The sequence below is a fragment of the Lepisosteus platostomus genome, chromosome 7 (genome assembly GCF_059453375.1).
Source record: "Lepisosteus platostomus isolate fLepPlt1 chromosome 7, fLepPlt1.hap1, whole genome shotgun sequence".
Taxonomy (NCBI): domain Eukaryota; kingdom Metazoa; phylum Chordata; class Actinopteri; order Semionotiformes; family Lepisosteidae; genus Lepisosteus; species Lepisosteus platostomus.
Genome location: NC_142617.1, coordinates 28,149,440 through 28,177,156, shown reverse-complemented (window position 1 = coordinate 28,177,156; position 27,717 = coordinate 28,149,440). Strand labels below are relative to the sequence as shown.

Here is a 27,717-nt window from a genome sequence, read left to right as displayed (position 1 = left end):
TAGTAAAAACGTACAGTATTCAGAATTGGTAATGGTTAGAAATCCCACTTTATGATAAGGGACTCTGGTCGCTGTCCTAAACGGAAAGCAACTCAGTTTATACTACAGTATACTTCGCTTTGCTTGGTGAAATTGGCATGGTAATTTGTTCTCAATATTTATAGATCCATCAATACCACATCAATCAACGCTATTATCAGTTCAGGGAAAGATATTCTGCTCGCAATATGCATGAAGGTGTGGCTTTTAACAGCAATTGTAACAGCTCTTATCCGTTACTTAAGGGTGGAGATATTCCATTGTAACAAGAAAAGGAAGTAGATAGATTACATAGGTTTTTATATAATACATGCATTTACTTTACTATCCTCAGATGGCTGTTTATTCTCATTATGAGAGCTTAAATTAATTTTTTCCTCAAATATAACAAAGATAATTATGTTTAGGGAGAAATTATTTTTTCAAAGAAATGTTTGTTAAAAGAAAAGTCATGGAGCAGGCTGGATTTAAACCTCACTTACAAGTCTGGCACTTAGACCACAGCAAGTCTACTCGCAAGGTCATGTGAAGAGTGGTGAAACAGCCCTACACATACTGTGTCAAGAGACATTGTACAGCATGTACTATTGTGTTGTAGTAGATGAATATAATTATATCGTTATTAATTTCTTTAGATACGCAATTCCATATTATATTCCCTATTAATCAAATTCTAAAAGTATGCTTGTTTTCTCCGGTATCGAGGATATTCGCAGAAAAGCTTAAAACTACCACTTTTTATACACATGTTATTTCACATGTTAGTTAAAGACTTCGATGCTTAAAATGTTTAGGGAGAAATGGAATACTGGTGTGTATTTTTTCTTTAAAGTACCTAGATCAGCCATATACAGTTTACATACTGTAATACTGTACGTTTATGTTCCAAAATTAATATCGTTTATGGCCTTCACACGTGTTATGCTCCAATTCCTTTTATGCTCAGCTACTAAGATTTCTCTTCAGTGGTAAAATTCCCTATAAATATTCAATACTTAAACGGGCACAGTAAAGACATTAAATATATATATATACATACTGTATACAGTACAGTTTTGCATACATGCATTCATGTTTATGTTCCTAAATCAATATCTTTTATGAGCATGTGAAAGGCATGGTGAATCAGAGATTCTCAAAAATTACTGTACTTTGCATGATTGGAAACAAATGCGTGATTGGATCAACGAAATGCTGTGGTGTTATTTTTACAAAGACGGTCAATGAAAAAAAGAATGTGGACCAGGGCAATACTTTGAGTTTACAGCTTTTCCAAGGTCATTCATTATAAATACTATTAGTAATATCTTTGGTAAAGACTTTGATGGCGACAGCTCAAACATGAGAGGTTGAGCTTTATTAGCTCTACCTTGCGGAAATTCTGGATACTATTATTTCGGTCTAACTCCACCTCCTGGAAGAGGTGTTAGTGGGGCCAGCAGGGGGCGCTCACCCTGTGGTCCATGTGGGTCCTAATGCCCCAGTATAGTAACGGGGACACTATACTGTAAACAGACGCCGTCCTTCGGATTAACAGTTTAAACCGAGGTTCTGACTCTCAGTGGTCATTAAAAATCCCAGGGTGTCTCTCGTAAAGAGTAGGGGTGTAACCCGGTGTCCTGGCCAAATTTCCCATTGGCCCTTACCAATCATGGCCTCCTAATAATCCCCCTCTATGAATTGGTTTGATTACTCTGCTCTCCTCCCCACTGATAGCTGATGTGTGGTGAGCGTTCTGGCGCACTATGGCTGCCGTCGCATCATCCAGGTGGATGCTGCACATTGGTGGTGGTGGAGGGGAGTCCCCATTACCTGTAAAAGCGCTTTGAGTGGAGTGTCCAGAAAAGCGCTATATAAATGTATATAAATGTAAGTAATTATTATTATTATTATTATTATTATTATTATTATTATTATTATTATTTTACTTGCGGTAACATGCGGTATCATGCGGTACTAGGCGAGAATATACAGTAACTTGCATTACACCGCGAGAAGCGCACCACAAAATAATGCGGTATCGTCCGCTTGTTTTGAATGGCTGCATCTGTACTTTGTTCATGGTCAAATGGTTTCAGGGTAATGTCTGCGCAACTCTGTAACTTGCGATGGTTTTGGAAACTTTTGGAAAAGTTTATATACTTAATAAAATGCTATAATGTTTTATCTTGTTACAAATTCGAAGTTGCCCATTGTGTCATACAGTATAATGTTACATTTTTTATGTTTTTGAGAGACTTCAGAACACTATGACTGAAAGCTCCCTACAGACAGCACGAACGCTGAAACCTACTTCATTCGTTAGTGCTATATTTGTGTCGGTTTGTGCTGTTGAAAGTAGCTTTTGTGCTGCTTTAGTTTCTGAGATATAGCACCTTGTTTTTTCGGGTCATGACGTCACTCAGCCCCCCTACAGTGTCATAGGGAAACCAAACTGGTCTCATTTGTTAGTGCTACGTTTGTGCCGGTTTGTGCTGTTGAAAGTAACTTCCCAGCTTCTTTCTTTCCTGAGATATAGCACCTTCTTTTTGGGGGTGTGACATCATTCAGCCCCCCAACCATGTCGTAAAGAAACCGGACCAGTCTCATTCGTAAGTGCTGCATTTGTGCTGGTTTGTGCTGTTGAAAGTAACTTCCCAGCTGCTTTCGTTCCCAAGATATAGCGCCTTGTTTTTTGGGTGATCACGTGACCATGCACAATGACTCCAGTGACCCCGTCTGCCGAGTTCAAGTACTCTGTTACTGGTGGGAGAGCCGGCCCTCCTCCAGGCAAACAGAGAAACACAATTGCAGAATTGTTACTATCGCACCAGTAACAGAGCTCTTGAGTGGGGTCACTGGAGGTCAAAGTCACCGTGCATAGTCATGTGATCACCCTAAAACAAGGCAGTAAAGTGGCTGGGAAGTTACTTTCAAAGGCACAAATGTAGTACTAATGAATGAGGTGGGTTTTATCATTTGTGCTGTCTGTAGGGGGGCCAACTTCACAGAGCTTCATCAGAAGCATAGAAAATGTGTAGCATAATGTGTGCTGTTGTGATAAAGCTATTGAGCACAAACTTTATTTTAAAATAACACATTAAAGGCTCACGCTCCATTTATATAACTATGTGCTTACATTCTGTTCTCTTCACTCCCTAGAATATCTTAAAATTCACAGCTAGAAAAAAATATTGACATGAAATGTAATTATGAGTAAATGACACTTTTGTTAGTACACACGTATTAATAAACTTCATTATTAATAAATGTGGTATGAGTGTTAAGCAATTTGAGTTAAATATTGCAATAATTTTCCAAGTGATGGAAGTATAAATTCAGTATTTAGTGATGATACTATTTCCACTACATTCGGGAGCCTTCTAATGCGATGTAGCATTACCCCAAGTAAAGTACTAAGTTGCTTAAACCATATGAAGAGGTGGTTTAAGTTAGTCCGCTATTTAAGTCACCTCTAGAGGGCAGCAGCTGTTACTTTGTGTTCATTGCAATTGAGGTTTAGTACAGTACTGTGGACTAAGCACAGCGGCAAAAATCTTTGCAATTGGTCTTAAAGTGGAGCACAAGTTTAAACCGCAGCTGCGTACTAAACACAGGTTGAACTCTTGTTAGTACGCTACTTTCAGTTAATTGCAATTGACCCAATGGGTTTGTGTTATTGTGCTTTATATGGTCAGGTGTTTTGAGTACATACAGTAGCTTTTGAATTGTACTGTAATTTTCACGTTATGAACTTGCTTAAACCTGGGATCCACTTTATTCAAACTAAGGTTTCTAAAAATGCAACCAGGTATTAGATGTTGTATAAATAAAAGTTGTGAACATTTTCAGAAATCACAATCTTTAAAATTCCTGTGGTCTGAAGGTTCTGTGTCATTTGTTCTTAAAGCTATTGACATCTGAAACATTGTGATTAATAAATACGTATTTTAATAAGAAAGCAAAATGACCCTGAACAAACTTCAAGATGTTTGAAATTAATTATTATTAATAAATTCATATAGTTTGTCTAGTTCAGTTTCAGTGGTATTTTTAATACTACTTTGTTACTCACGTTTGCTCATTCATATTTTTAATTAATTGACATCATTCATGTTTTTAACACATTGTGATATATAAAAAGTCAATATAGTGTACATAATAATTACCATTTTATTTTTAAATAATAGTCCTTGTTTGTTAGAAGACAAACTTAAGCAGGAATCAAACACAGACTACCAGGGGGGGGAGCCATCCGCCAAACCCATTGTACCAAACACAGCTGAAACAGACAGGTCAAATGTTTCCAACGTAATCAGGAGTGAATGAGTCAAAGAAATTGATACGGATGTTTACAAAGAGAGTGTAATACAGTAATACTACCAGTTATATATTATAATATAAATAAATATATTATATTAAGATCCTTAGATTAATATCATTATTAATTTATTTAATTACATGAACCATTTATCCCTATTAAATGGATTCTTAAAAGTAAACTTTTTTTACCCAAATAACAACAGCAAGTATTCATAAAAATGATTAAAATATTATGGCTTTTCTATAAGGTATATCAACTTAATATAGTTAGAACAAGCACATAAAATATTTTCCAAAATAACCATAGTAAGTGACCGAGTTAAAGACATTGACATCATAAACATAAATGTTTATGAAGAAAGTGGAATACTGTTGTGTTTTTTTTATTTCTTTTAGCTACCACTGCCAGCCATATATAGTATGTTTGATATATTTATATTCCTAAATTAATATAAATTACAATGCTTTTATGATATTCAGAGATGTTATGCTCCCGTTATTTTTATGTGCAGCTACCAAAATGTCCCTTTAGTTGTAAAATTCCATATTAATATTACATATTAAGCAGATTTAAACATGCACAGTAGAGAGATTGGATGAAGCAATCATTTCACTAACATCTAATGCACCACAAGTGCCACCTATCCATCATCTTTGGCCAGTGAATCACATGCTGCATTAAAGTGCAGTTTTAACACACATTCTGAATGGCTACTTCTGTACAAAGTAAAATAATGTATTTTCTTCAATGAATTCATTTCTTTCATTTTCTACTATGTTTTTTATATAATTAACAATTTACATTATGCCAGCTTAGACGGGTGGTTACATCTAGAACTATAAACAGCAAAAACACAACAACTAACGAACAATCTAAACAAAACACTGCTTCATCCTCGTTCACAGAACAAAATCAGGTCTCATTGGGACCACAAACCCAATCCAGGCGTGCCTTGCCAGTATGTGTTAAACCTTGCCACTTGCAACCTTAGAGAAAAGGTGACCTCTTCCATTACAGAAATCTCCTTCACAACATTGATCCAGTGTTGGGGGTTCTTTAGTTAACCACTTTCTTGTGATAGTTTTCTTATTGGCAGCTCAGAGAATTCCTAGTACTCTATACAGTATTTACTTTCTTCAGTTCCATGTAGGCAAAAGTAAAATTACCTAAATACATAACTGAAAATTCAATATAGAATTTGTATAAATGGGTGGTTACTTGTTTTCTCTATTTGCTCACATAACCACAACACTGAACAATTTCATTTTTGCTTTGCTTGAATTTTAGGACTGACTAAAAAAAATGAGTCAAATTTTTCCAACAAAACATTTGTCTAAACTTGTGAAATGGTGGGGCTTTCTGTATCTGTATATGTTCTTCCACTGTTCTGCAGAAATGTCTTCATCATTTTCTTTTTTCTGCTTTATTTTAATATATTCTGTTGAATCTTTTCTCATACAGATGCAGCCATTCAAAATGCGCGGTAAAAACCCGCGGTACGGTAACCTACCCACAAGCCACCGCGGGGCACCGGAGGGTACCGCAGGGCAAGTGATTGGCTGGCCAAAATGACCGACAGGGGCACTCGTGGTGCATTGGTTGGTAGTGCAAAGATTTAATCATTTAATGTCTTTACTGTGCACATTTTAATCCGCTTAGTTTTGAATATTTATATGGATTTTACCACTAAAGGGAAATTTTAGTAGCTGAGCATAAAAAGAAGAGGAGCATAACGCATCTGAAGGTCATAAACGATATTAATTTAAAACATTACTGTATGTATGTAAACTGTACTGTGTATGGCTGGTCTTGGTAGTTTAAAGAAAAAATACACACCAGTCTTCCATTTCTCCCTAAACATTTTAAGCATGAAAGTTTTATGAAACGGTACCCAAATATGCGATTGCTGTATAGAATGAATTTTAATTAAAAAAAAATATTTAACACGAACATTAAGCTGTTTACATCTTCCGCCTGAGAACAGTCACCCGTTGCTACCCAACGCAGAATGGTGATTGGCTGACACCATCTGACACCCCTCTGATTGGAGAAAAAAGACGTGCTGGTTTGCTATACCAGGAAGAGGATTTCTTTCTATTCAAAACGTGTATTTTAAAAGTTTAAGAAGTAAAAACCTTACAGCGTACACAGATTTCTAAACTGATCAGGATCGTTATCTTTGTCTTATGCATAATAATGTTCACCGCTCTGTCCAGCAAATTAATAATAAACTTTATTTTATATAGCTTTTTAAACGAATAAGTAATTAGATTGCTCATAAACCTAATCACTTGCTTTTTCTTTTTATTTAGGCTCAGATTTCAACTATAGATCGTATTATTAATAACCATAATAACAACCAACCAACAAAAACAACCATATAAACATAATACCAACCAAAAACATAGATAACAACCACAATACAAAATCAAATAATCAAACCATTTTACACTCACAAAGTCCTCCAATTATCATAATCCCGCCCCTTATGCAAAACCAAACCTTCCTCCCATCCCAGTTTATCCTGTTTATCATAAACAAAATCCACCTCAATTTTCAACATAAAGCATTACACAAAATCAATACCTCAACACTCCATACTCAACAACGATAATTCACAAACAGCCAGAACATGTAACTACACATTCCCAAACATACCTACTTTCCATAGCCCCGCCCCTTATGCAAAACCAACATCCCTCCCCTGTTCTCTCTCTCCCCTGGCGGTTGTAATTGTTTTTATTTTCAAATAAATTTGAGCAAAGTCATGTATTTTAAAAATCTTAAGATTTTTATATTTATGTCTTTATTTAGTGGTTTCATTAGTGACAAAGGCTAAACTTTCTTGGAAAAATGTCTTTTATGTAAACCATGTGTGCTATTTATTCATTCAGGGCTAAAATATGTTCATTGTCTTCTAATGAAAGAAGGGTTCCTTTCGCCGTAGTCGGGAGCCTAGCCTTTAACTAGTAAGTACTGTATTTACTGGGTTTTTGAGGGGGGGGGTGTCTTTCGCTGGAAATCTCGCCTCCTACTTTGAAAATACCCGTGAAACCGGTTCAATTCGTCACAGCCAGCACTCCTGCAGAGAGTTGGGTTGTACTTGCAGTGTATACAGTACACGCGTTATGCTCTTCGTTAATAATGAGTACATTAATGAGATATGTACACGTTACTGAAGCTAAAAGTTTAGCCTTTGTCACTAATGTAAACACTAAATAAAGACATATAGAAATCCCTACGTTACAGACTGTATATGGCTGGTATTGGTAGTTTAAAGAAAAAATACACACCAGTATTCCACTTTCTCCCTAAACATTTTTAGGATCAGAGTCTTACATGTGGTTATTTTGAAAACGTTTGTACGTGCTCCTTCTTACCATGTTACTGTTTACCGTTACTGACCATATTAAGTTTAAGTGCCTGTGGGCACTTTTCCTGTCCGTGGGGGGTGGACCGTCTTTCATTAGAAGGTTAGTCTGTTCTACTCTGAGAATGTAGAGGGGGTGGGAAGTGCCCGCGGTCATTTAATTAGTATTAAAATCTTAGTTATCTTTCTAGTTCACAGGTTTGCATGCATAATTTAATTTTGAAAGCCACTGAGACATCAGGTACTACTGTTGTATTTATGAAAAAGAAACAAAACAAAAAACATACTAACAACTGTGCCATCCTACTCCTTAGTTTATTATTCATAAACAGTTAACATTGTTAGCAAAATATTTTGAATTATATTTAACCCTATTTTTTCTTTAGTTTTGTATTTAACTTATTATATGATAGTCAGACTTAATGTATATTAATGTATATTTGAACAATGAAAATATATTTTTACAAGATTTTACATTAAGCACTTAAAATTAATATGGTTAATAATAGTAAACTGTAACATGCTGTAACAAGATCGGTTAAACTCCGAAGAAAATGCTTTCAGAGAAAATGTTTCAGGTGTGAAGAACATAGATCTCCAATACAATTTCAACCAAACCTGTTCCCACACACCCTGCCCCCACTACCATTAGAATATACACAAACATTTTAGCGTTTCATTCTGAGCAGAAGACCCTCACACCTGAAGAGTGCTGGCTGTGACGAATTAAACCGGTTTTACAGGTTTCAATCACAGATTGGGACTCGGTAAAGTAACACACAGCGCCACTGGATTTGATAATACCTAACCAAAATCCGCAATATGGAAACAGAACCTGTGTAATTGTTGATAGATGATGTACTCACCATATCACCCTGCAACTCACAACTGGCAACCCACTGAAGCTAAGCAGGTGTGAGCCTGGTCAGTACCTGGATGGGAGACCTCCTGGGAAAAACTAAGGTTGCTGCTGGAAGAGGTGTTAGTGGGGCCAGCAGGGGGTGCTCACCCTGTGGTCCATGTGGGTCCTAATGCCCCAGTATAGTGATGGGGACACTATACTGTAAACAGGCGCCGTCCTTCGGATGAGACGTAAAACCGAGGTCATTAAAAATCCCAGGGCGCTTCTTGAAAAGAGTAGGGGTGTAACCCTGGTGTCCTGGCCAAATTTCCAATTGGCCCTTACCAATCATGGCCTCCTAATAATCCCCTTCTATGAATTGGCTACATTACTCTGCTCTCCTCCCCACTAATAGCTGATGTGTGGCTGCCGTCGCATCATCCAGGTGGATGCTGCACATTGGTGGTGGTGGAGGGGAGTCCCCATTACCTGTAAAGCGCTTTGAGTGGAGTGTCCAGAAAAGCGCTATATAAGTGTAAGCAATAATTATTATTACTCGTAACATTTTTTCAAGACGAACTACAACATTTAAAAAATGACTTGTATGTACTTGATATCTCTAATCAATCCACGGGTTCCAGCACAAAACGAAACTAAAACACATACCGTTTAGTGCTTCTTATTAGTTGCTCAAAAGTAATTTGACCGTATGAAATGCATAATATAAACCTAGAAACATATACGTGAGCAGTACTTAAGCACTGTAGTATCGGTGTTAAGACATACCTCTCAAATACTGTAAATCAAGTTAAAAATATCTCAAGACCGATTCTGGTCGTAATGAAACCATGTTTCGTGTATGTTTTCTTTTTCATCTTGAAATAACTCATTTCTAAATACCTTTTTCACTGTTAACATCTTGTAGCAACTTTGCGACAAAATATACACTCATACATGCAGGACAGTTCATCCTGCTACCAACATTAAATAAAACAAATCTTAAGATTTCTATATTTATGTCTTTATTTAGTGGTTTCATTCGAAGCTTACAATGTTTAGGGAGAAATGGAATACTGGTGTGTATTTTTTTCTTTAAAGTACCGAGACCAGCCATATACTGTATGTTTATGTTAAGATTTCCCTTCAGTGGTAAAATTAGATATGAATATTCAATACTTAAACGGGCACAGTTAAGACATTAAATATACATATACATATTGTATACAGTACAGTTTGCATACGGTAATATGTTTATGTTACGCGATTAAAAAATAAATAAATAAAACTGGAAGGTCCAGCACCAGCTGGATTCGAACACACAACCTGCCAGTTGGTAGTCACGCACCTAGACCAGTAGGCTACAAGACAGCTCGCATGAACAGGCAGGCGAAACAGCCCTACACAGCCCTGCCGCAGTACACGGATATAATCATACCGTTATTACATTCTTGAGATACGCGATTCCATATTATATTCCCTTTTAATCAAATTCTAAAAGTATGCTTGTTGACTCCGGTATCACGTTAGTTAAAGAGTTCGAAGCTTACAATGTTTAGGGAGAAATGGAATACTGGTGTGTATTTTTTTCTTTAAAGTACCAAGACCAGCTATATACTGTATGTTTACGTTCCAAAATTAATATCGTTTATGGCCTTCACACGCGTTACAGTATGCTCCTATTCTTTTTATGCTCAGCTACTAAGATTTCCCTTCAGTGGTAAAATTCAATATCTACAACGGGCACAGTAAAGACGTTTACAGTAAGTCTTTCTACGACAGACCAACGGATCACGAGTGCCCCTGTTGGTCAACCAATCACGCACCGCGGTACCCCATGTCATCTTACCTGCGGTACGTGTCTGTACCGCACACTTTGAATGGCTGCTTCTGTAGTGTTGGCTTTAACTAGCAAAGTTTGTGCACAGGAGAAAAGATGACTGTGGGTCCCAGCAAGTCAGGAAGAGGACCGGTTCGTTCCTGTTGAAGAGCTAGTTCTGAATAGTGATTCAGCTGTCCACAGTTCCGACCTGTTCACGAGGCCTGCTGCTGGTGCAAACCTCGGGTGGATCCTCTGGTTATTCTCTGGCAACCTCCGCTCTAGACTCTTAGAACAAAGGAAAGTTCTGGCACTCGGACACACTGGCCGTTCCGTGGTTGTCCGGGCTGAGTCTCAGGATGGTCAGGAGGCGCGCTGCGAGAATGTCCTGCCCTTGGGAGCCTTCTGCTCCTGGGCCGTCCTGCCCTGGAATTCTCCTCTGAATTCCCTTTAGAACAGTCCACAGAATCCTCTCCAGAATCTTACTGAATCTCGTTGAATCTCTCAGGCTCTCTGTGTTGCCTGTTTTTACCTGGAGGAACTTCAGCTCATTGATTGGCTGAAAGTTCCATGGGCATCAGAGTCCCACGTGGGTTCCTCGTGGGTACCAGTCCCTGATTGGTTGATCAAGGTGAGATATGAGTCACTTAGTCCTGACACTTAGTAATGCAGTCCAGATGTCCAACTGGCACTCCCTAGACAGATAGGCGCCAATGGATGACCATTGATCATGATAGCCAGGCTTAGCTAAGTGCATCCCCCTTTGGGAGCTGTCCTAGGACCTTAAATCACCCTGGGAATAGTCTCTCTGTGGCTGCACCACAGAGATGAACAGAGAAATGGGGCCTCATTTGGGAAGCTCAGAAACACTTAATTCTGCCTTATTAATAAGCCTCGCCGCTACATGTGTAAAATGCTGTAATACAGTTTAAAATGATTAAATGTCTAAACAGTATACAACTTGAATTCTTATCTCTATTAATATAACTATCAAGTGGTATTAAATAAATAAAACTTTTTAGTATAGATGACACTTTTCTAAATTTCATTAAAAAAAATAAAAATGGTTTCAATCTAATCTTTCCACGTGTGATCTCATGAGGAAGTACAATACGCTCCTGCTTTGTTTAACGAAGGTATAAAAAATAAATCTAAATGGTGAGAAAGCTATAATTAAAGTTAATTAAGGGACTTAGAAGACAAAGATAACAATTTACGTTGCATTGTCAGGTTGTGAATCGATAAAGGCATTTAATTAAACACGTGTTTGTGATTTAAATCAAAATGGGGTTAATGGGACTCTATTATGTCTCTATTATTATCAAAACTCATTCAATTATGGTTCTTTTGGAAACATTTTGACATGTTCCTTGTAACTACACTGCTGTTGATATTGTAGCAATAGACAAAATGAAATGCTTGGAGTTAGTGACAAAGGCTAAACTTTCAGCTTCAATAACGCATACAACCGACGAGCCAGCTTGCCAGCTCTGTCCTGAGGCTGGTGTCTGTATGGCTTAAGCCACAAACACAACAAGATGGTGACGTCACTGCCTTTCATATAGAAACATTTTGACACTGTGCTCAACAATCTTAGGAAGAACGCGAAACAGTCTGTTAACAGCCTGTATTTTGCCAAAAAATCACACCCGACAAAGTGAAGGCAGTGAAAACATTTGTAAGTCTGTCCGTGCGGGGAAGGGGGACAGACTTACAAATGTTTTCACTGTCTTCACTCAAACATGACTCAAACATGAGAGGTTGAGTTTTATTAGCTCCACCTTGTGAAAATTCCAGATACTATTATATTACTTGTGGTACCATGCGGTACTATGCGAGAATATACGGCATTAATATGGTAACTTGCGTTACACTGCGACAAGTGCACCGCATTATAATGCGGTATCGCCTGCTTGTTTTGAATGGCTGCATCTGTATGTGTTCTAATTAGTGCTCTTAGTATTTAGACTATTATACCTTTTTTAACAAGGCTTTTTATGCTGTAACTAGTAACTAGTAAATATTTGTTGAATCGAGTAACTTAGATATATTAAACAAAAATAACATATAAAATATTAACAACACTATACAACTCATAAATTTACAGCCTGTTTCAAATAAACTGGTATTTTTAGTTAAGGGTAAGAAAATGAAATATGAAATACAGTGACTTCACTCAGTACTTAAAACCCTGAGATATTAATGAAGTCCAAGTCCTCTGGTGAAGTGAGCCAATGGAAAGTCTGAAGAGTTTGGTACTGTTCCTTTATCAGTTCACTTTCTGAGAGGACTCCTGTGTGATCTGCTCTGCATTCCAGCCCTGCCCACAAGCATACCCCTGTGTGCTAGGTCCATGGTGGCATCCGTGGCTGAGGGGTACGTCTGAGTACCCGAGTCAAAAAATACCTTTAATTTAGCAGATAAAGGTGTTTCAAATTTTATTTTCTTTCACCACTTCTTTTTAATTTCTTGGTACTCCATCTGTTTCTGAAGGTCATCAGATGCATAATCGTGATCAAAGTAAACTCTTCTCTTTTCATAAAACACTTCCTTTTTCCCTTGTGCTTTCTTCAAAATTCCCTATTAGTTCCTACTAGTCTTTAATCTAAAAAACCTGATGACAATAGATCTTGTTCTGGACTGGGGGTCTGAGGATTTAGGGTCCAGGGCTCTGTGAGCCCTTTCAATCTCCAAGTCATAGTTGGAGGGAAGTTCAGTCAGCTCCCCGATAAGATTCTCAGTGAACTGGGTCATCGACCCACTCCTGCTTTCCTCCAGGACTCCACATGTCCATCAGTTTGGCCTCTAGATCGTTCTGCCTCTGGAGCAGGTGTAAAAGTACATCGTCTGTTTTTCATTCTACGTCTTGGTCTGCAGAATGCACCCCTGTACCCCATTTATCCTTTTATTAAATCTATTCAATTCTTAAGTAAAACCTGATAATTTTTTAGATTTTTGAAGTCTTCTGAAGTCTGTCAGTTCTATAATGATTTTTTTAAGGCTGACTGGGAACTCGTGGTCTTCAGATTGACAAGAATGGTGTCTTGTAAACCATTGAGCAGTAGTAGAACTACTTTAGTCTTCCTTTTCCTCTACAGTTTCCTTTCTCAGGTAGCTTTGGGTGTTTCTGTGTTCTTTGCCTCCTTTTTCCACAATTACCCAACACTTAGTATTTTTTTTTAAATTGTATTATTAACAGTTCTGAAGCAGTTTTGGTTTTTTTTTAAAACAACTGAGAGAGCAAAAAATTAAGCTGACATTGCTGATGGTGAAATCAATAGAAGCCAGCATGCTCCTTTTCATACCAGGGTACTAAGTCTTGCATGTTGACTTCAGAGGCAACAATCAATTTTTGAGTAGGTTCCAGTGCTGCTTGCTGCCTCATCACTATTTTTGTGTGCTTCTTTAGAGATCCTTCTGATGTGCTTTAAATTTAATTATGGCCCCCTCTTGTGGCAAATAAGAAGCATCAATCATCTTCTGTATAGCCTCTGAATGCTAAATTTCAGTTCCATTAAGGAATGCTTCTTCCAAATAGGACAAAAATCATTTACTACCCCAAAAGCATATCTGCTGTCTGTGTAAATGCTGACTCTCTTTCCTTCACCCTTGTGTAGCACTTCACACAAAGACACTATTTCTGCTAACTGACTGAGAGTCACTTTATTCAAGCGAGTATAATCTATAGTGCATCTCCATGACTATGTAAAATTCCTTCCTGCAATAAAATATTAATTTCCATGACAACCAGCGCATCCATTCCCAATACAGTTCCTTCCTTCCAGAAGCCAACCTTGAACACAGCAATATTCTAACTGAAGCTATCCATACACTATCCCCAGTCACTACAGTGACTGCTACCGGTTTCTACTACTGGATAAAAACCTGGCGTTGTCTAGAGTCACCACCTCCGAGGGCATCTTTAATGCAGTTGGTTATGTTTGTTTTGAGTAAGGATTTATTCCTTTAATATCAACAGAATGGTAAAACAAGGTGTTTAAGGTACATAGAGTTTATATATGAACAGTTTTAAGGTATGGTTGCAGTTTCTTAAGCTTAACAAAAGTTCTTCCTTACATTCCTTGCTATGTAGCAACCCCAGATTTATGGTACTGTGTCTGGTGTTGAGGAATCTCTTGATTTGAACATGTCTCTATGGCTATGAAAAATCTCATTGGCTATGAAAAAGGCCTACTTTGTGCATAGCCAAATACTTTTATGGCTGTGTCTTTGCAATTCTTATCTCTTCTTAAGTGAGAGGTTGACAGTTGTCCTAGACTCTGTGGCACCACAAAGAATGAAAATGGCTCATTATTCGGGAATGTTCCAAGTTGGGAATGTATGCAGACTTACCTGGTAGCAAGAAATCACTACACACATCCTAATATCAAACAGTATCTCTTACCTCTAATTAATTTATCTCAAGATTTGTTTGAGGAAAGGAGTGAGATTTGTGTCTTTTATTTCTATATTTTCTGAGGCAATAGTGAGTCTATTTTGAAGTGTGGGTATTTATTCTAAAAATAAATAAATAAAAGGTTTAAAAACTAGTAATATGAAATGTTGCTAAAATTGTTTAGGGCTGAAGGCTCTAAAACTTTGTTTCTTACCAACTGGCATCACATCACCTGCAAAATCACAGAAAATTCCATATGAAACCCTTTTTACTTAACACGTAATTACCTGTCAATACTGATGGCTAAGAATGACATCTGTATTATAAATTATTTGCATTATTCAATACATATTGTGAGACTATAGCAGATCATGCTGAGTAGAATAGTTTTTTGTAAGTAATGGTGGTGTGCTTAATTAGCTGTCTGAATCAGAGCACGGTACAGAATCTTGGATGCCAGTTCAGGCACAGTTACAAAGAGTGGTCACTAGAGGTCAGCGAGAGTCAAGTTAAAAGGCCTAAATACAAGGGATTTACATATAGTGCAGTGCTGTTACGGAAGAAGAAAGGGAACATATTTTAACTGCAAAACAATAGGAAATAAGAGTTCTGTTGTGGTCTGAGTGCTTCAGAAGGAAGTTAAAGTAAAAGGAAGACCTTCAAAGCTCATCAGCTTTGATAAGCCGTTGGTGTGAGAGGCTAGATAATCTTGTATCACATTAGATTTATCTTGGGATAGTTGAAGCTGAAATCCAAAGATGTGTTGCAATAGAATAGAGTCAGAAGGTCCTTGGCCACACTATAGCTAGTCAAGATCATCCACACATCACTGTTTGACTATTATGAAGTAATGGTTTCGGATTAACGGATCGTCATAGCTTCATAATAACATTGTAATGAGCTTTAGGTTAATTGGTGTAGAAAATGTGCATTATCTACTGCTTTAACATTACGCTGGGCAAACGTCCCGAGATCGAATTCTTCCGCGACGGGGGTACCTTTAAAGCGGAGACGACGGCACCGAAAATTTTTGGCGCGCCCTCTCTTTAAAGCCCTGGCCAAATACGAAGACAGTACGTACAGTTATAATTCAAACGGAATTAAAAACTACACATCCCAGTTACCATGGTGGTGCTTGTGATCATTGCGTTTAACCAACGAAACAGGGCGAAAAATCAGTCACATGACTTTGGGGCAGAGTTTCGAAAGCTTAACCTATCAGCAACAAAGCGAAATTTACACGATAGGCTACCTCAAACTGTCAGTTACACGACTGTGTATGTCGCTTAAGCCACTCCTATTTGGCATTTTAGTTATGGAGGCGAGAAAACGCCCCCCCCCCCCTCTCTGGGTGTCTGATTTGCCGCCATGTTTAACCGTCCGTGTCCGAATCGCAGTAGCTACACGTATGAAATAAAGTTCATCCCAGCTACAAAACATATATATTTTTGTGGTAAGAGGGCGCAAAACATCAGTATTTACTGCTATTAATTACTGTACGATTTATAGTTGAAATCTGAGCCTAGATATAAAGTTAAAATCTCGACAAAGCAATGTAGGAAATACAGAGAAAAGAAATCCTTTCTGACATCTAAAATCAGTTTCGATCAAGGTCTCTAAAACGAACAAGAAAAAGAGGATTTTCGGAGGGCAATTACGCTGTGTTTATATAGGATAAGTGATCTATGAGCAATCTAATTTCTTGTTCGTTTAAAACAGTGAAATGTCAGGTGCAAAAGATCGTACCAGAAACAGCACTCTCTCTGCCTGTCATAGACGTTCAGGAAAGGCTGAATGAAGTCATGTTAAGAACAATAATTCGGTGATCAATAATAACAGTTGTAGGACAAGAAACAAAAGATAATGAAAACTTCTTTAGGCTAAAACTCAAGTTCATTCTACAAATTAAGGCAAATGAAAATTCAGGATGTTAAAGTGCTAGAGGTGTAAAAAATACAAAAATGCACATGAGTAAAAAGTTTTAGAAATGGAGCAGGTGTTGCTTTGAAAAAAGCAAACAGAAAAAAAGCCATGACTAAAGTGCAGAAGAGGGATGCAGGAACACTTGCTTAGATATACAAAAAAAATCACAAAAAGGTGTATGTTACAAAAGAACATGCAAACATGTTCATCATGTACATCAATTTCCCTTCACGATCAATAAAGTCTTATCTATAAACATGAAACAGAGTGAGGAATCAGAAAATTAGCATGCATAAAAAACAGCAATTCTGTCAATAAGCCCTAAATGAATTAATAGCAACCATGGTTTCATGGAGGGCTTCTCAGATAGTTGGGCATTCAGGTAGATTGCCAGGTGAAAGGATTTGTAAACATACTTTGTTAAAGCAAGTCAGTTTTTTCTGCAACACATAAAATACATTTTTCCAAGAAAGTTTAGCCTTTGTCACTAATGAAACCACTAAATAAAGACATAAATATAGAAATCTTAAGATTTTGTTATTCAATATTGGTAGCAGGATGAACTGTGCTAAGTGTATATTTTGTCGCAGCTTTGCTGCAAGATGTTAACAGTGAAAAAAGGTATTTAGAAATGAGTTATTTCAAGAAGAAAATGTTCAGAATAATTGCAAATCTAGCAGGATAGAGAAAGCACAGAAAACAGGCAGTTAGATTGATCAGATTAGTATGAAAAGTTATTTAGCAAAGGGAATGAGAAGAGTGACAAACTAGTATGCTTTAGATCTTTTTATCTGGACCAGGGAAAACTGATCATGTTTCTCTATAACAATAATAAAAAACTTTATTTGATATATCAACATTAAAGGTGGCATCTCAAAGCAATACAGTAGATGTAAAAACAGATAAAAGGACCACAGATTACAAAGTAAATACATATAAGAAAGACAAGCAGTTAGAGGTGCTACCAAAATTAGAAAATGAAGCAGATACAGACACTAAGTCTTCTGAAAAGAAAGGTTCTGAGGTTAGATTTAAATGCACTCAGGGTACGTGACTGATATCACTGGGAATACAAATTGAGAGCTCTGGGGTGCAGCTAGAGAAGACCCTGTCACCCACAGAATGTAGATGTTCTTGAGGACAGCTAGAAGACCAGAGTCAGACGGACAAAGGTGGGGAGTAGACAGATAATAAGCCATATACTGTAGGTACTGAATGAGGATGAGGATTTTGAAGTTGACTCGAAACCTGATAGGTAACCAATGCAAGGACTTGAAAACAGGTGTAATGCATCCCTGATAGGATTCTCGCTGTCATATTCTGAACATATTGAAGATTGCTCAGTGTGGATTTAATTTCCCCAGTGAACAGGATGTGCATTTATTAATTCTAGAAAAAAAAGCCTTTCTTGATTTCTCTAGTTCTTAGTTTCACTAGTTCCCTTTAAAATAAACTATTATGCCACAATGCAGAGTATTATATGGACAGTATTTACACATGATATTGTGATTTAAAGAAATGAACACAAGCAGCTTTTCGAGATTTAAGTGTTGGCTGAGTTATTGCAGGATAAAAAACTAGAGATGTTGGTAAGAAGATAATTTTGGGATAGCTGAGGAATACACTGATAACAAGAACACTTCCTAATGGGGTTAGGCATACTTTTGATGAAGATGATGAAGTTAACAGACTGTATGTTTACATAGATACTGAAATGAGGATTGTATTTTAGATTTTGTGTAGTTGCTAGCATTGAACTGTGTGTTGGATGCACATGAATTGAAGGAATGGGCAAACATCGCTGATGCGGATCCACAGAGCCAGCATATTAAGATGTTTATAATTAGAGGCAATTTGTTTAAATAACTAGGTATGGATACTGATGTGCAAGAGAGGTGGAAAGGCTGTTTACTTAAGCCAGCACTATAAAATATTTTATTCTCAGTGAGATGCTGCCATTTCATAGTGGGTTTCTAACACTGAGTATAGTTCAATCCACACAGTGCCTTTACTTCCATCCATTTCTAATCTCTTTATCCAGTACAGAGGATTAGGAGCCTATCCCAGTAAGCAACGGACACAAGGCAGAATACACCCTGGACATAGCGCCAGTCCATCACAGGACAGACAGACACAAACACACACACACCAGGGCCAGTTTTCCCATAAACCAATTAACTTACCAGTATGTTTTGGAGTGCGAGAGGGAGTCATATCACACATATGGAGAAAAACCATGTAACCCAGAGAGAACATGCAAACCCCACACACACAGGATGGCAGGAATTGAATCTAGGACCCCAGTGCTCCAAGATAGCAATGCTAACCACTTTGCCACCATTATAAATGGATGGATATCTTAGTTATCTTTCTAGTTCACAGGTTTGCATGCATAATTTAATTTTGAAAGGCGCTGAGACATCAGGTACTACTGTTGTATTTATGAAAAAGAAACAAAACAAAAAGCATACTTACAACTGTGCCATCCTACTCTTTAGTTAATACAATTTATTATTTATAAACAGTTAACATTGTTAGCAAAATATTTTGAATTATATTTAATTAGTCAGATTTAATGTATATTTGAACAATGAAAATATATTTTTACAAGATGCGGGGGAAAGTGCAACAACGTATTACAGTGCTAAATTTAATATTGATTGCTAATAGTTTATGCTAACACCTAACTTTCTTAATTAGGTGTAATTAAAACAGTGAACTAAGTGATAACATACCATTCAGAAATACAATCGAGAATATTTTTGTGGTGTTTGTATGGATGAAACGTTTCTAAAATGTATAACGTAACAAATTTAAAGACGATTAAATTCTGTAATCTTTCCACTTGTAATGTCATTAGACAGAACAAGAAGTTTCTGCTTTGTCTAAGGATGGTATCAAAAAGTAGTCTAGGTGGTGAGAAAGCTGTGCTTAATGATAATTAAGTGACTTAAAAGTAAAAAGAGATGCTTCATATTGCTTGATTAATTTTAAAAACTAAGTTATAAATGCAGACGCGATCGCTGCCATAAGCGCTCCAGGCAGTAGAACGTTCGTTCTGTGCTGCTGCGCTCCGCGCCTCCTCCCTCTCTCGGTGCCGCGCCCCTCTCTGACGGAGCGCAGTGGGCGGTACGCTATTTTCAGAGCCTCTGATTGGGAAAAAAAGACCTGCTGATGAGTTTCACACAACAGGAAGAGAAAAGAATGGGATTTTTTCTCTTCGAAACGTGTGTTGTCTTTATGAAATTCGTGTATTTTAAACGTTTAATTAAGAAGTAAAAACCTTACAGCGTACACAGAGATTCTGAGCTGATCACGAGGAAGAAAAATCACCCATTTTTCGCGCATAAAAAGTGGTTTTTAACTCTCGTAACCCATTTTTATAGGTTTTAAAGTCGTGCAATGTCTAAGTTAAGCAGGAACACATCATTATATCTCATTTTTTATTTCTTTTTAAAAAAATTTAAAAATCGTTTGCCCAGCCTATTAACATGCTGAACGTCCTATACTACATTTTTACACTGCATTACATTACAGAAAGAATTCACACAAATATAAACATGTATCATTATTATATTGTACATTGGTCGTGATGTGAATGGTTTTAATGTTTCCATTTAGGTTATGTTTCTGAAGAGTTCTTCTTAGATTGTACTGCTTAGCTATTGCCAAATAATTCCCTTCATCTGAACTGCAGCAAGACTGTAATTGTGCTTCTTGTCATGCCCCATCAACAATGTAAAACCAAAGCAGTAACTCTATTTGTCTATCTTACTGTACTTGAGTTTCAATTAAAATTGAAGAACTTGAGAGTGACATTTAATCCAGGTTTGACGTTTGACCCACATGTAAAACATATTGTCAACACATCGTTCTTCCAACTCAGAAATATTTCAAGACTACATCCTATGTTGTTGCTAACTGTTACTAAAGACTATTTTTTCTCATATTGATGATTCTAACACCCTACTCGCTGGGGTATCTAAATCCACATTGAAAAAATGATGGTACCTCTTTGTCTAGAATTTGGCAACCAGAATTCAGACCAGGTCTAGTGCAAGTGATCACATTACTCCTATCCTGAAGACCATGCACTGGCTTTCTGTCAGGTTTCATGTTGGTTTCAAAATCCTGATGCTCACCTAAAAGGCTCTGAATTGTTTGGCACCTCAGTACCCTTCTGAGTTACTATTGTGCTACTCCCCACCTTTGCCTGTCTAATTCAGGTCTCTTGTCTGTCCGCCAAGCCCATCTTCACTCTACGGGTTATAGGGCCTTCTCCTGCTATACACCAAAGCTCTCGAATTCTGTCCCTAAAGATATCAGAGAGTAACTTTCCCTGAGGTCTTTCAAGTCTAAACTCAAAATCTTACCTTTAATTTAACTGGTTCTTTGACTGCCCTTTACTTTCCTACTGTATTTCAAATACCCATCTACTATCTCCTCTCAATGTGTTGTTTTTTGCTTGTTCTTGTTCTGTAAAGTGCTTTGAGAAGACTCTTTTAAAGGTGCTGTTTAAAAATAAAGTTTATTATTATTGTTGTTCTTTTTAGGACTGGTAATGTAATGTACTTTGCTAACTGGATTTATGCACTTTAAGGTTGTATAGGTAACAACAAGGTGTTTACATAACAGCTCAGTGCCCGCTCTGTGTGTATTGTTTTAATTTTTATCACTTTGTTTTATGTGTCTCTTGCCTTTCCCTACCAGCTAACCTCATTGTAACTTTATTTATTTTTTTATTGTGCAAGCATGATTGTTTTGTAATAAAGTAAACTAAGGACATCTTCTGAACAAATTAAGCAGGCATTATGCATAGTATTTAATTAATGCCTGGATATATTTACATGTTCTGTTGTGAATTTTATCATCAGGGTTCTACATAGTCACACCAGGAGATCCTGGTAATTGGGCAAGCAGCTTCAGGATCTTCAGCCTCCCATTAATTGACAGTGTCCAGCCATCCTGTCTGAGCTTCTGGTAAGAGTGACAACATCATTTTTTATGTTGATTGTCAAACTCATTTATCTGTTTTATAAAATAATTACAGCATTGACCTGGCTCTGCTCTGGTATAATTTTTTTCTTGCCTATAAATGAAGTATGTAGTTTGATCCAAAATAGTGAATAAGACTTCTATAGTGTCTATAATAGTGTATATAAGACATATTGTCCTTTATATACAGATCCAGCCATATACCGCAATTTACTGCATGTTAAATGAGTATCCGAAAGCACCTTGTAAAACCACCGGGTGGAGCTAATAAAGCTTAATGTCTCATGTACGGCATTTGAGTTGTCGTCAGAAAACACCCAGTTTCGAATCCCAGTCACTGCTAAGGGACAATCTTTTTACAATTAAGAATTTAAGTTGTATACTCTTTAGACTTTTAATAATTTTATACTGTGTATTACAGCATGTTAATCATTAAACATTAAAGAGTTGGTATATTTTATAAAAGCAAGACAAAAGCTGAACAAAAGTACACAACTTTCCACCTTAATCATAAATATTTCATGCATCAAAGTCTTTAACATGGTAACTTACATGGGTAACTTACATAAGCAACTAAAGTTACACAACTGGACATTTAGGAAACATTTTGACATTTGTTTCTTTCCAAAAAAAATTCTATTGTCCTTGTAGTGGTAATGAGCACTGTAATGTAGCGAGCTGCACCAAGGTGGTTCAAAGCGTGATCAGAGCATTACTTTTGGTCTGTTTCTCATAGAGCCGAACACATAAAATAGTCTACTATTATAGCTTATTGTGAACATGATGTGTCTCTCCTGTGTTGTTCAATAGAGGTTTATCCAGCTGAGCTACAGAAGACCTCTTTCAGTCCTAGCACATCAGCACTTCAGCAGCCCTGTTATGTGCAGGGGAGCTGAGGACTGTACTGTCACCGTGCTGCAACCGGCTTGTACAATCTGTATGCCTACTGTTTGTTACAATATTAATAATGAATGACCATGAACAAGCTGTAAACTGAAGAGTTAGAGAAGACACATTGAGTCTTGTCTTTTCAGCTTGGAATTTAACCTTTACAGCTATCCTTTTGGCTATATATTTTACACACCTGGATGAGTAAAAATAGATTGGATTAATAACTGGAGTAAGAAAAGATATTTCACACATACTTTGAAACCACACGGCTTTGGAACAGCGGAAGGTGAGACCCGGCTTGGAGGGGGTGGTGGTATTTTGATTTTCCTGCAGCAACCGTATTTCTGTTACTATAATGAGTCCCTAAGGCATAGTGTTCAAATTTCAGAATTATAAAAAATAAACCTTTGTTGAGTTTGCACAAGGACAAAAAGTACATTTGAGAAGTTGTGTACTGCTTGCAAAGTAGCAGATTATGACAAAAAGCTAATTATGCTTGAAGAATTTAATATCTGTCTATACTATAGCTTTATAGTAGCAGAAAGTCACCTGGCTCTTACAAGTGACTCTGTTAAGCAGAGTTTGTTTTAACACACCACACCCTTTAAATGGGTTTTAATCAACTTTGTCTGTCAGTGAAAAAAATGACCATGGCTACTTTTCCTTCCCCCTGATGCGAGGTGACAATGCAGAATTTTTTTTTTACTTTTTTTTTACTATATGAACATTGCGTGAGCACTGGAGCGTACAGTGAGACTAACATAGTGAGATTACTGAGATGGATAATTTTAGTAAAAATGTTGACAAATATCTGAATTTTTGCTAGATAAAATTGTATCCAGCTGTGAAACAGCTACATGACCTTGCCCCCGTGAAATTGTGGGATAGACGTTTAGTGGGCAGCGTTACTCACAGCGTAGTGACCATGCAGTGTTTAAATACACTGTACAGTATAACAGTATAAAGCAAGCATGTATTTGTAATCGCTTTTCTTGCAAGTACATTTTGTATTCAGTTTGCTTCTGTGTGCTAGCTGGTGGGAAAACGTTCAAGGTGAAAATTCTTCCACAAGGAGTGTACCTTGAGGAGAAGACAGCACTAAACATTTTCGGCTCTGTATGTCGCTCAAGCCATTTCTCTTTTGAATTGTAGTCATAGAGGTGGGAAGACGCCTCCCCCTCCTCCTTCCCTCTTTCTGCCTGACCTGTTCCTATTTTTAACCATTCTGTGTCCGAATTGCAGTGGGTGACAGAAAAAAAGCCAACCCTGGTTTTTTGATAGTCAGATTTAATGTATGTTTGAACACAGTCTTGCAAAGATAAGAAATGTTCCTGCTGTCAGCAGTATTGTGTATATAGTTGACCCTTACCTGAATGAAAACAGGACATAAAGAAAGGGTTTCAGAAATCAAACAAAGCTTTATTCCCATGCTTACAGTCTGGGTAATTGGAGGCTACACTGTTATGCTTATGACAGCAGGAAAATTCCCAATCTTTACTAAGCAGCTTATTAAAAACAGCACCCATGATGTTCAAACCAATATTTTTTACACAGAAGACTGTCTTTGATTGGAAGACTTGCCCTGTTCTACTTTGAAAATACCTGTGAAACCAGTTTAATTCGGCACAGCCAGCACTCCCACAGAGAGAAAGAGATGAAAACCAAATGTATAACATTAATGTAGGGCTTTCGGGCTCATGTGGATTTGCGCCCTACACTCTGCGGTACCACTGTGTACATACAGTACGAACATGTTGTGATATGTAGAAATATAAAAAGGTCAATATAATGCCAATAATATTTGCTATTTTAGTTTTTCAAAGCAATGTTTATTTGTTAAAAGAAAACTCATGGTGATAGCTGGGTTTGAACACCCGACTTCAGGGTTATAAATCAGTCACTTAAGCAGAAAAGGTTAAAATGATCAATTTTCACAAAGTATATAAACGTAAAATAATATGGTCAGAAGGAGCATGTAAAAACGTTTCTGAGATAACCACATGTAAGACTTTGATACTTAAAATGTTTAGGGAGAAATGGAATACTTCTTTAAACTACCAAGACTAGCCATATACAGTAATATGTTTATGTTCCTAAATTTATATCTTTTATGAGCATGTGAAAAGCATGGTGAATTGGAGATTCTCAAGACTTACTTTGTATGATTGGAAGCGAATGAGTGATTGGATCAATGAAATGCTGTGGTGTTACTTTTTGTCAATGAAAAAAGTATTTTCGTTTACAAAGACGGTAATGTGGTCCAGGGCAATACATTGAGTTTACAGCTTGTCCAAGGTCATTCAATATTGATACTATTAGTAATATCTTCGGTAAAGACTTTGATGCATAAAATATTTCTGCATAATTAAAATATTTATGATAAAGGTAGTAGGTTGTGTTCTTTTGTCCAACTGAGCAATAAATAGGCATTTTAATAAGTGAAGCTTATGAAAACCAAATAAAAAATTACTCTGAAAAGATAAAAGAAGCTTGAAATTATTATTATTAAATTAATACTGTTAATAATGACCAGACACATTGTTATAGTTTCCGTGGTATTTTTAATAACGTTTTTTTATTCTCGATTCTAATGACAATATACACAATTTTGTTTTAAGGCTTGAGGCGTCTGTTAATTTGCCCCACTGAATAAAATGTTTTGAATTAAACCGGTTGAACAGTTGACAGTAGTCACGTTTGCTAATTCACATTTTTATTTCATTATAAATATAACTTAACATTAAACATTTTAGAATATATACACAAAAAATGTGTTAATATAGTATACGTAATATTTACAATTTTATTTTAAAAAATATTTGTTAGAAGAATAAGAAGGTGGTATTGAAGCCAGATCGTAGATAGAACCTCTATTTACAAACCCAGTGCACCAATAGGCAGCTTGGAAACATAGCTGAGACGAACAGCTTAAACATGTTTCTAAAGTAATCATGTGTGAATGAGTCAAATTAAAAATAAAACGTGTTTACAAAGAACGTGTATTATAGTACTACTACCTGCTATATAAATTCATATATTTAGATCCTTAAATTAATATCATTATTAAATTCTTTAGATAAGCGAATTTCATATTATATTCCCTATTTAGCAGATTCTAAAAAGTTTTAGGTTTTATACTGTGATAAATAGCGCAAGTATTCATAGAAAAGGTTAACAATGGAATACAGAGGGAGTGTTACGGATTCGGTAAGAGAAACCGAAACCAGTGAATGAACCCACTTGCAGGAGCTGATAAAGCCTAGCCGTGATCCAAAGAAAGCCGTAGTCGACGAAACGAGCCGAGAGTCCAGGGGAAGCCAGAGATCCAAAAGGGAACGAGTTACCGAAGCCAAAGAGTGATCCAAAACCGTAGACAATAGAGCAATCCGATAGTCCAGGGGAAGCCAGAGATCCAAAACAGAGCGTGAGTACCGAAGCCAAGCCGTGATCCGAAAAACCATCGTCAAAAGGGGAAAAAACCATAAACCGAAAACCAAGAAGGACACAAGGTAGAAGAAGGAGTAGTGCAACTAGGAAGCTCGAAAGGAAAACCAATACTGAGCGAGGAGGTAGGAAAAGACAGGTGTTTAAGTATAGGATGAGACGGGGGTGTGGTGGTGAATAAGAAAACTGATAGGTAAACTGATGGAGTAAGGCTACGCCTTCTTCTGCCTCTTCCGTAGCCGGGAGGCAGGGATCGTAACATTACCCCCCCCCTCTACGGGCGGCTCCTGACGCCCTAGCGGGACGATCAGGGAAGTTGAGGTGGAAGTCCCGGATGAGGTTGGGATCCAGAATATCCTTCTCCGGAACCCACGAACGCTCCTCTGGACCGTAGCCTTCCCAATCAACTAGATATTGCAGGGATCCACGAGACCATCGGGAATCCAGGATCTTATTGACAGTGTAAGCAGGGAGTCCATCAATTACCCGGGGCGGTGGGGGTTTTTGTTGTGGTTTAGACAGGGTGGATCTGTGAAATGGCTTAAGGAGGGAAACATGGAAAGTAGGGTGGATCCGAAGGATAGGAGGCAAGGCCAGCCGATAAGTTACTGGGGTAATCTGGGTGAGGACACGAAAAGGACCAATGTACCTGGGAGCAAGCTTGCCAGAAGGTTATGGGTAGACAACCAAACAAATTGACCACGTCGAAATCTGGGTGGGATTCGACGGCGCCAATCAGTCACCTTCTTCTGCTGAGCTGCAGTGCGAAGAAGGGTGGCTTTGGCCTTTCTCCAGAAGGTCTGCAGGTTTGTGATATAGTCCTGAACCGATGGGACCTCCGTGTCGGGATGGGAGTCTGGGAGAAGAGGAGGTTGATTACCTAAGGCACACTTAAAGGGAGACATGCCAGTAGATGCAGTATACAACGAATTGTGTGCATACTCTGCCCATGGAAGCAAGGATACCCAATTATCATGGGTAGAGGAGATATAGGTCAGCAAGTAGGTCAGCAGTTCTTGATTCATGCGTTCCGTCTGACCGTTGGCCTGAGGGTGATAAGCAGAAGTAAGTGAAACTGAAGCGCCCAGCAACTTACAGAAGGCCTTCCAAAATCGGGAGACAGACAGAGGGCCCCTATCTGAAACAATATCTTTAGGGATGCCATGCAGACGGAAGATATGCAGTACGAACAATTCTGCTAGTTCTCGAGCCGTAGGTAAAGAAGGCAGGGGAATAAAATGAGCAGATTTGGAGAAGCGATCTACCACTACCATAATAGTCGTGTGTCCTTGGATAGGTGGAAGGTCAGTAATAAAATCAACTGAGAGGTGGGTCCAGGGATGGTCAGGGATGGGCAAGGGTTGCAGAAGGCCTGCCGCCCTCATCCGGGAAGACTTCATTTGAGAACAGATAGAGCAGGCCTGGACATACTCCTTGACATCTTTGGCCATAGTTGGCCACCAGAAGTCTCTGGAGATTAAATCCAAGGTACGTTGGAATCCAGGGTGTCCAGCGAAACGGGAGTCATGTCCCCATTGTAAAACTGCGGATCTGACCGGATTTGAGACGAACAATTTGTCCTGAGGGCACTGAGGAGGTACCGTCTGTCCAACCAAGGCTCGTCGAACAATTACCTTAATGTCCCATCTTACAGCTGCCAGGAACTTACCAGAAGGGATGATGGGTTCAGGAATCAATT

The 27,717-nt window shown here is 37.7% G+C and overlaps 1 protein-coding gene across 3 annotated transcripts in view; it reads left to right on the top strand.

The window, feature by feature from the left end:
* The window catches only part of tmprss15 (transmembrane serine protease 15), a 299,749-nt gene that overhangs the window by 104,867 nt on the left and 167,165 nt on the right, over positions 1–27,717 (top strand). For all 3 annotated transcript variants that reach the window (XM_088639735.1, XM_088639736.1, XM_088639734.1), the window contains exon 10: positions 21,563–21,668. In XM_088639735.1, coding sequence (XP_088495861.1) covers positions 21,563–21,668 — 106 coding nt within the window. The remainder of the gene's footprint in view (positions 1–21,562; positions 21,669–27,717) is intronic.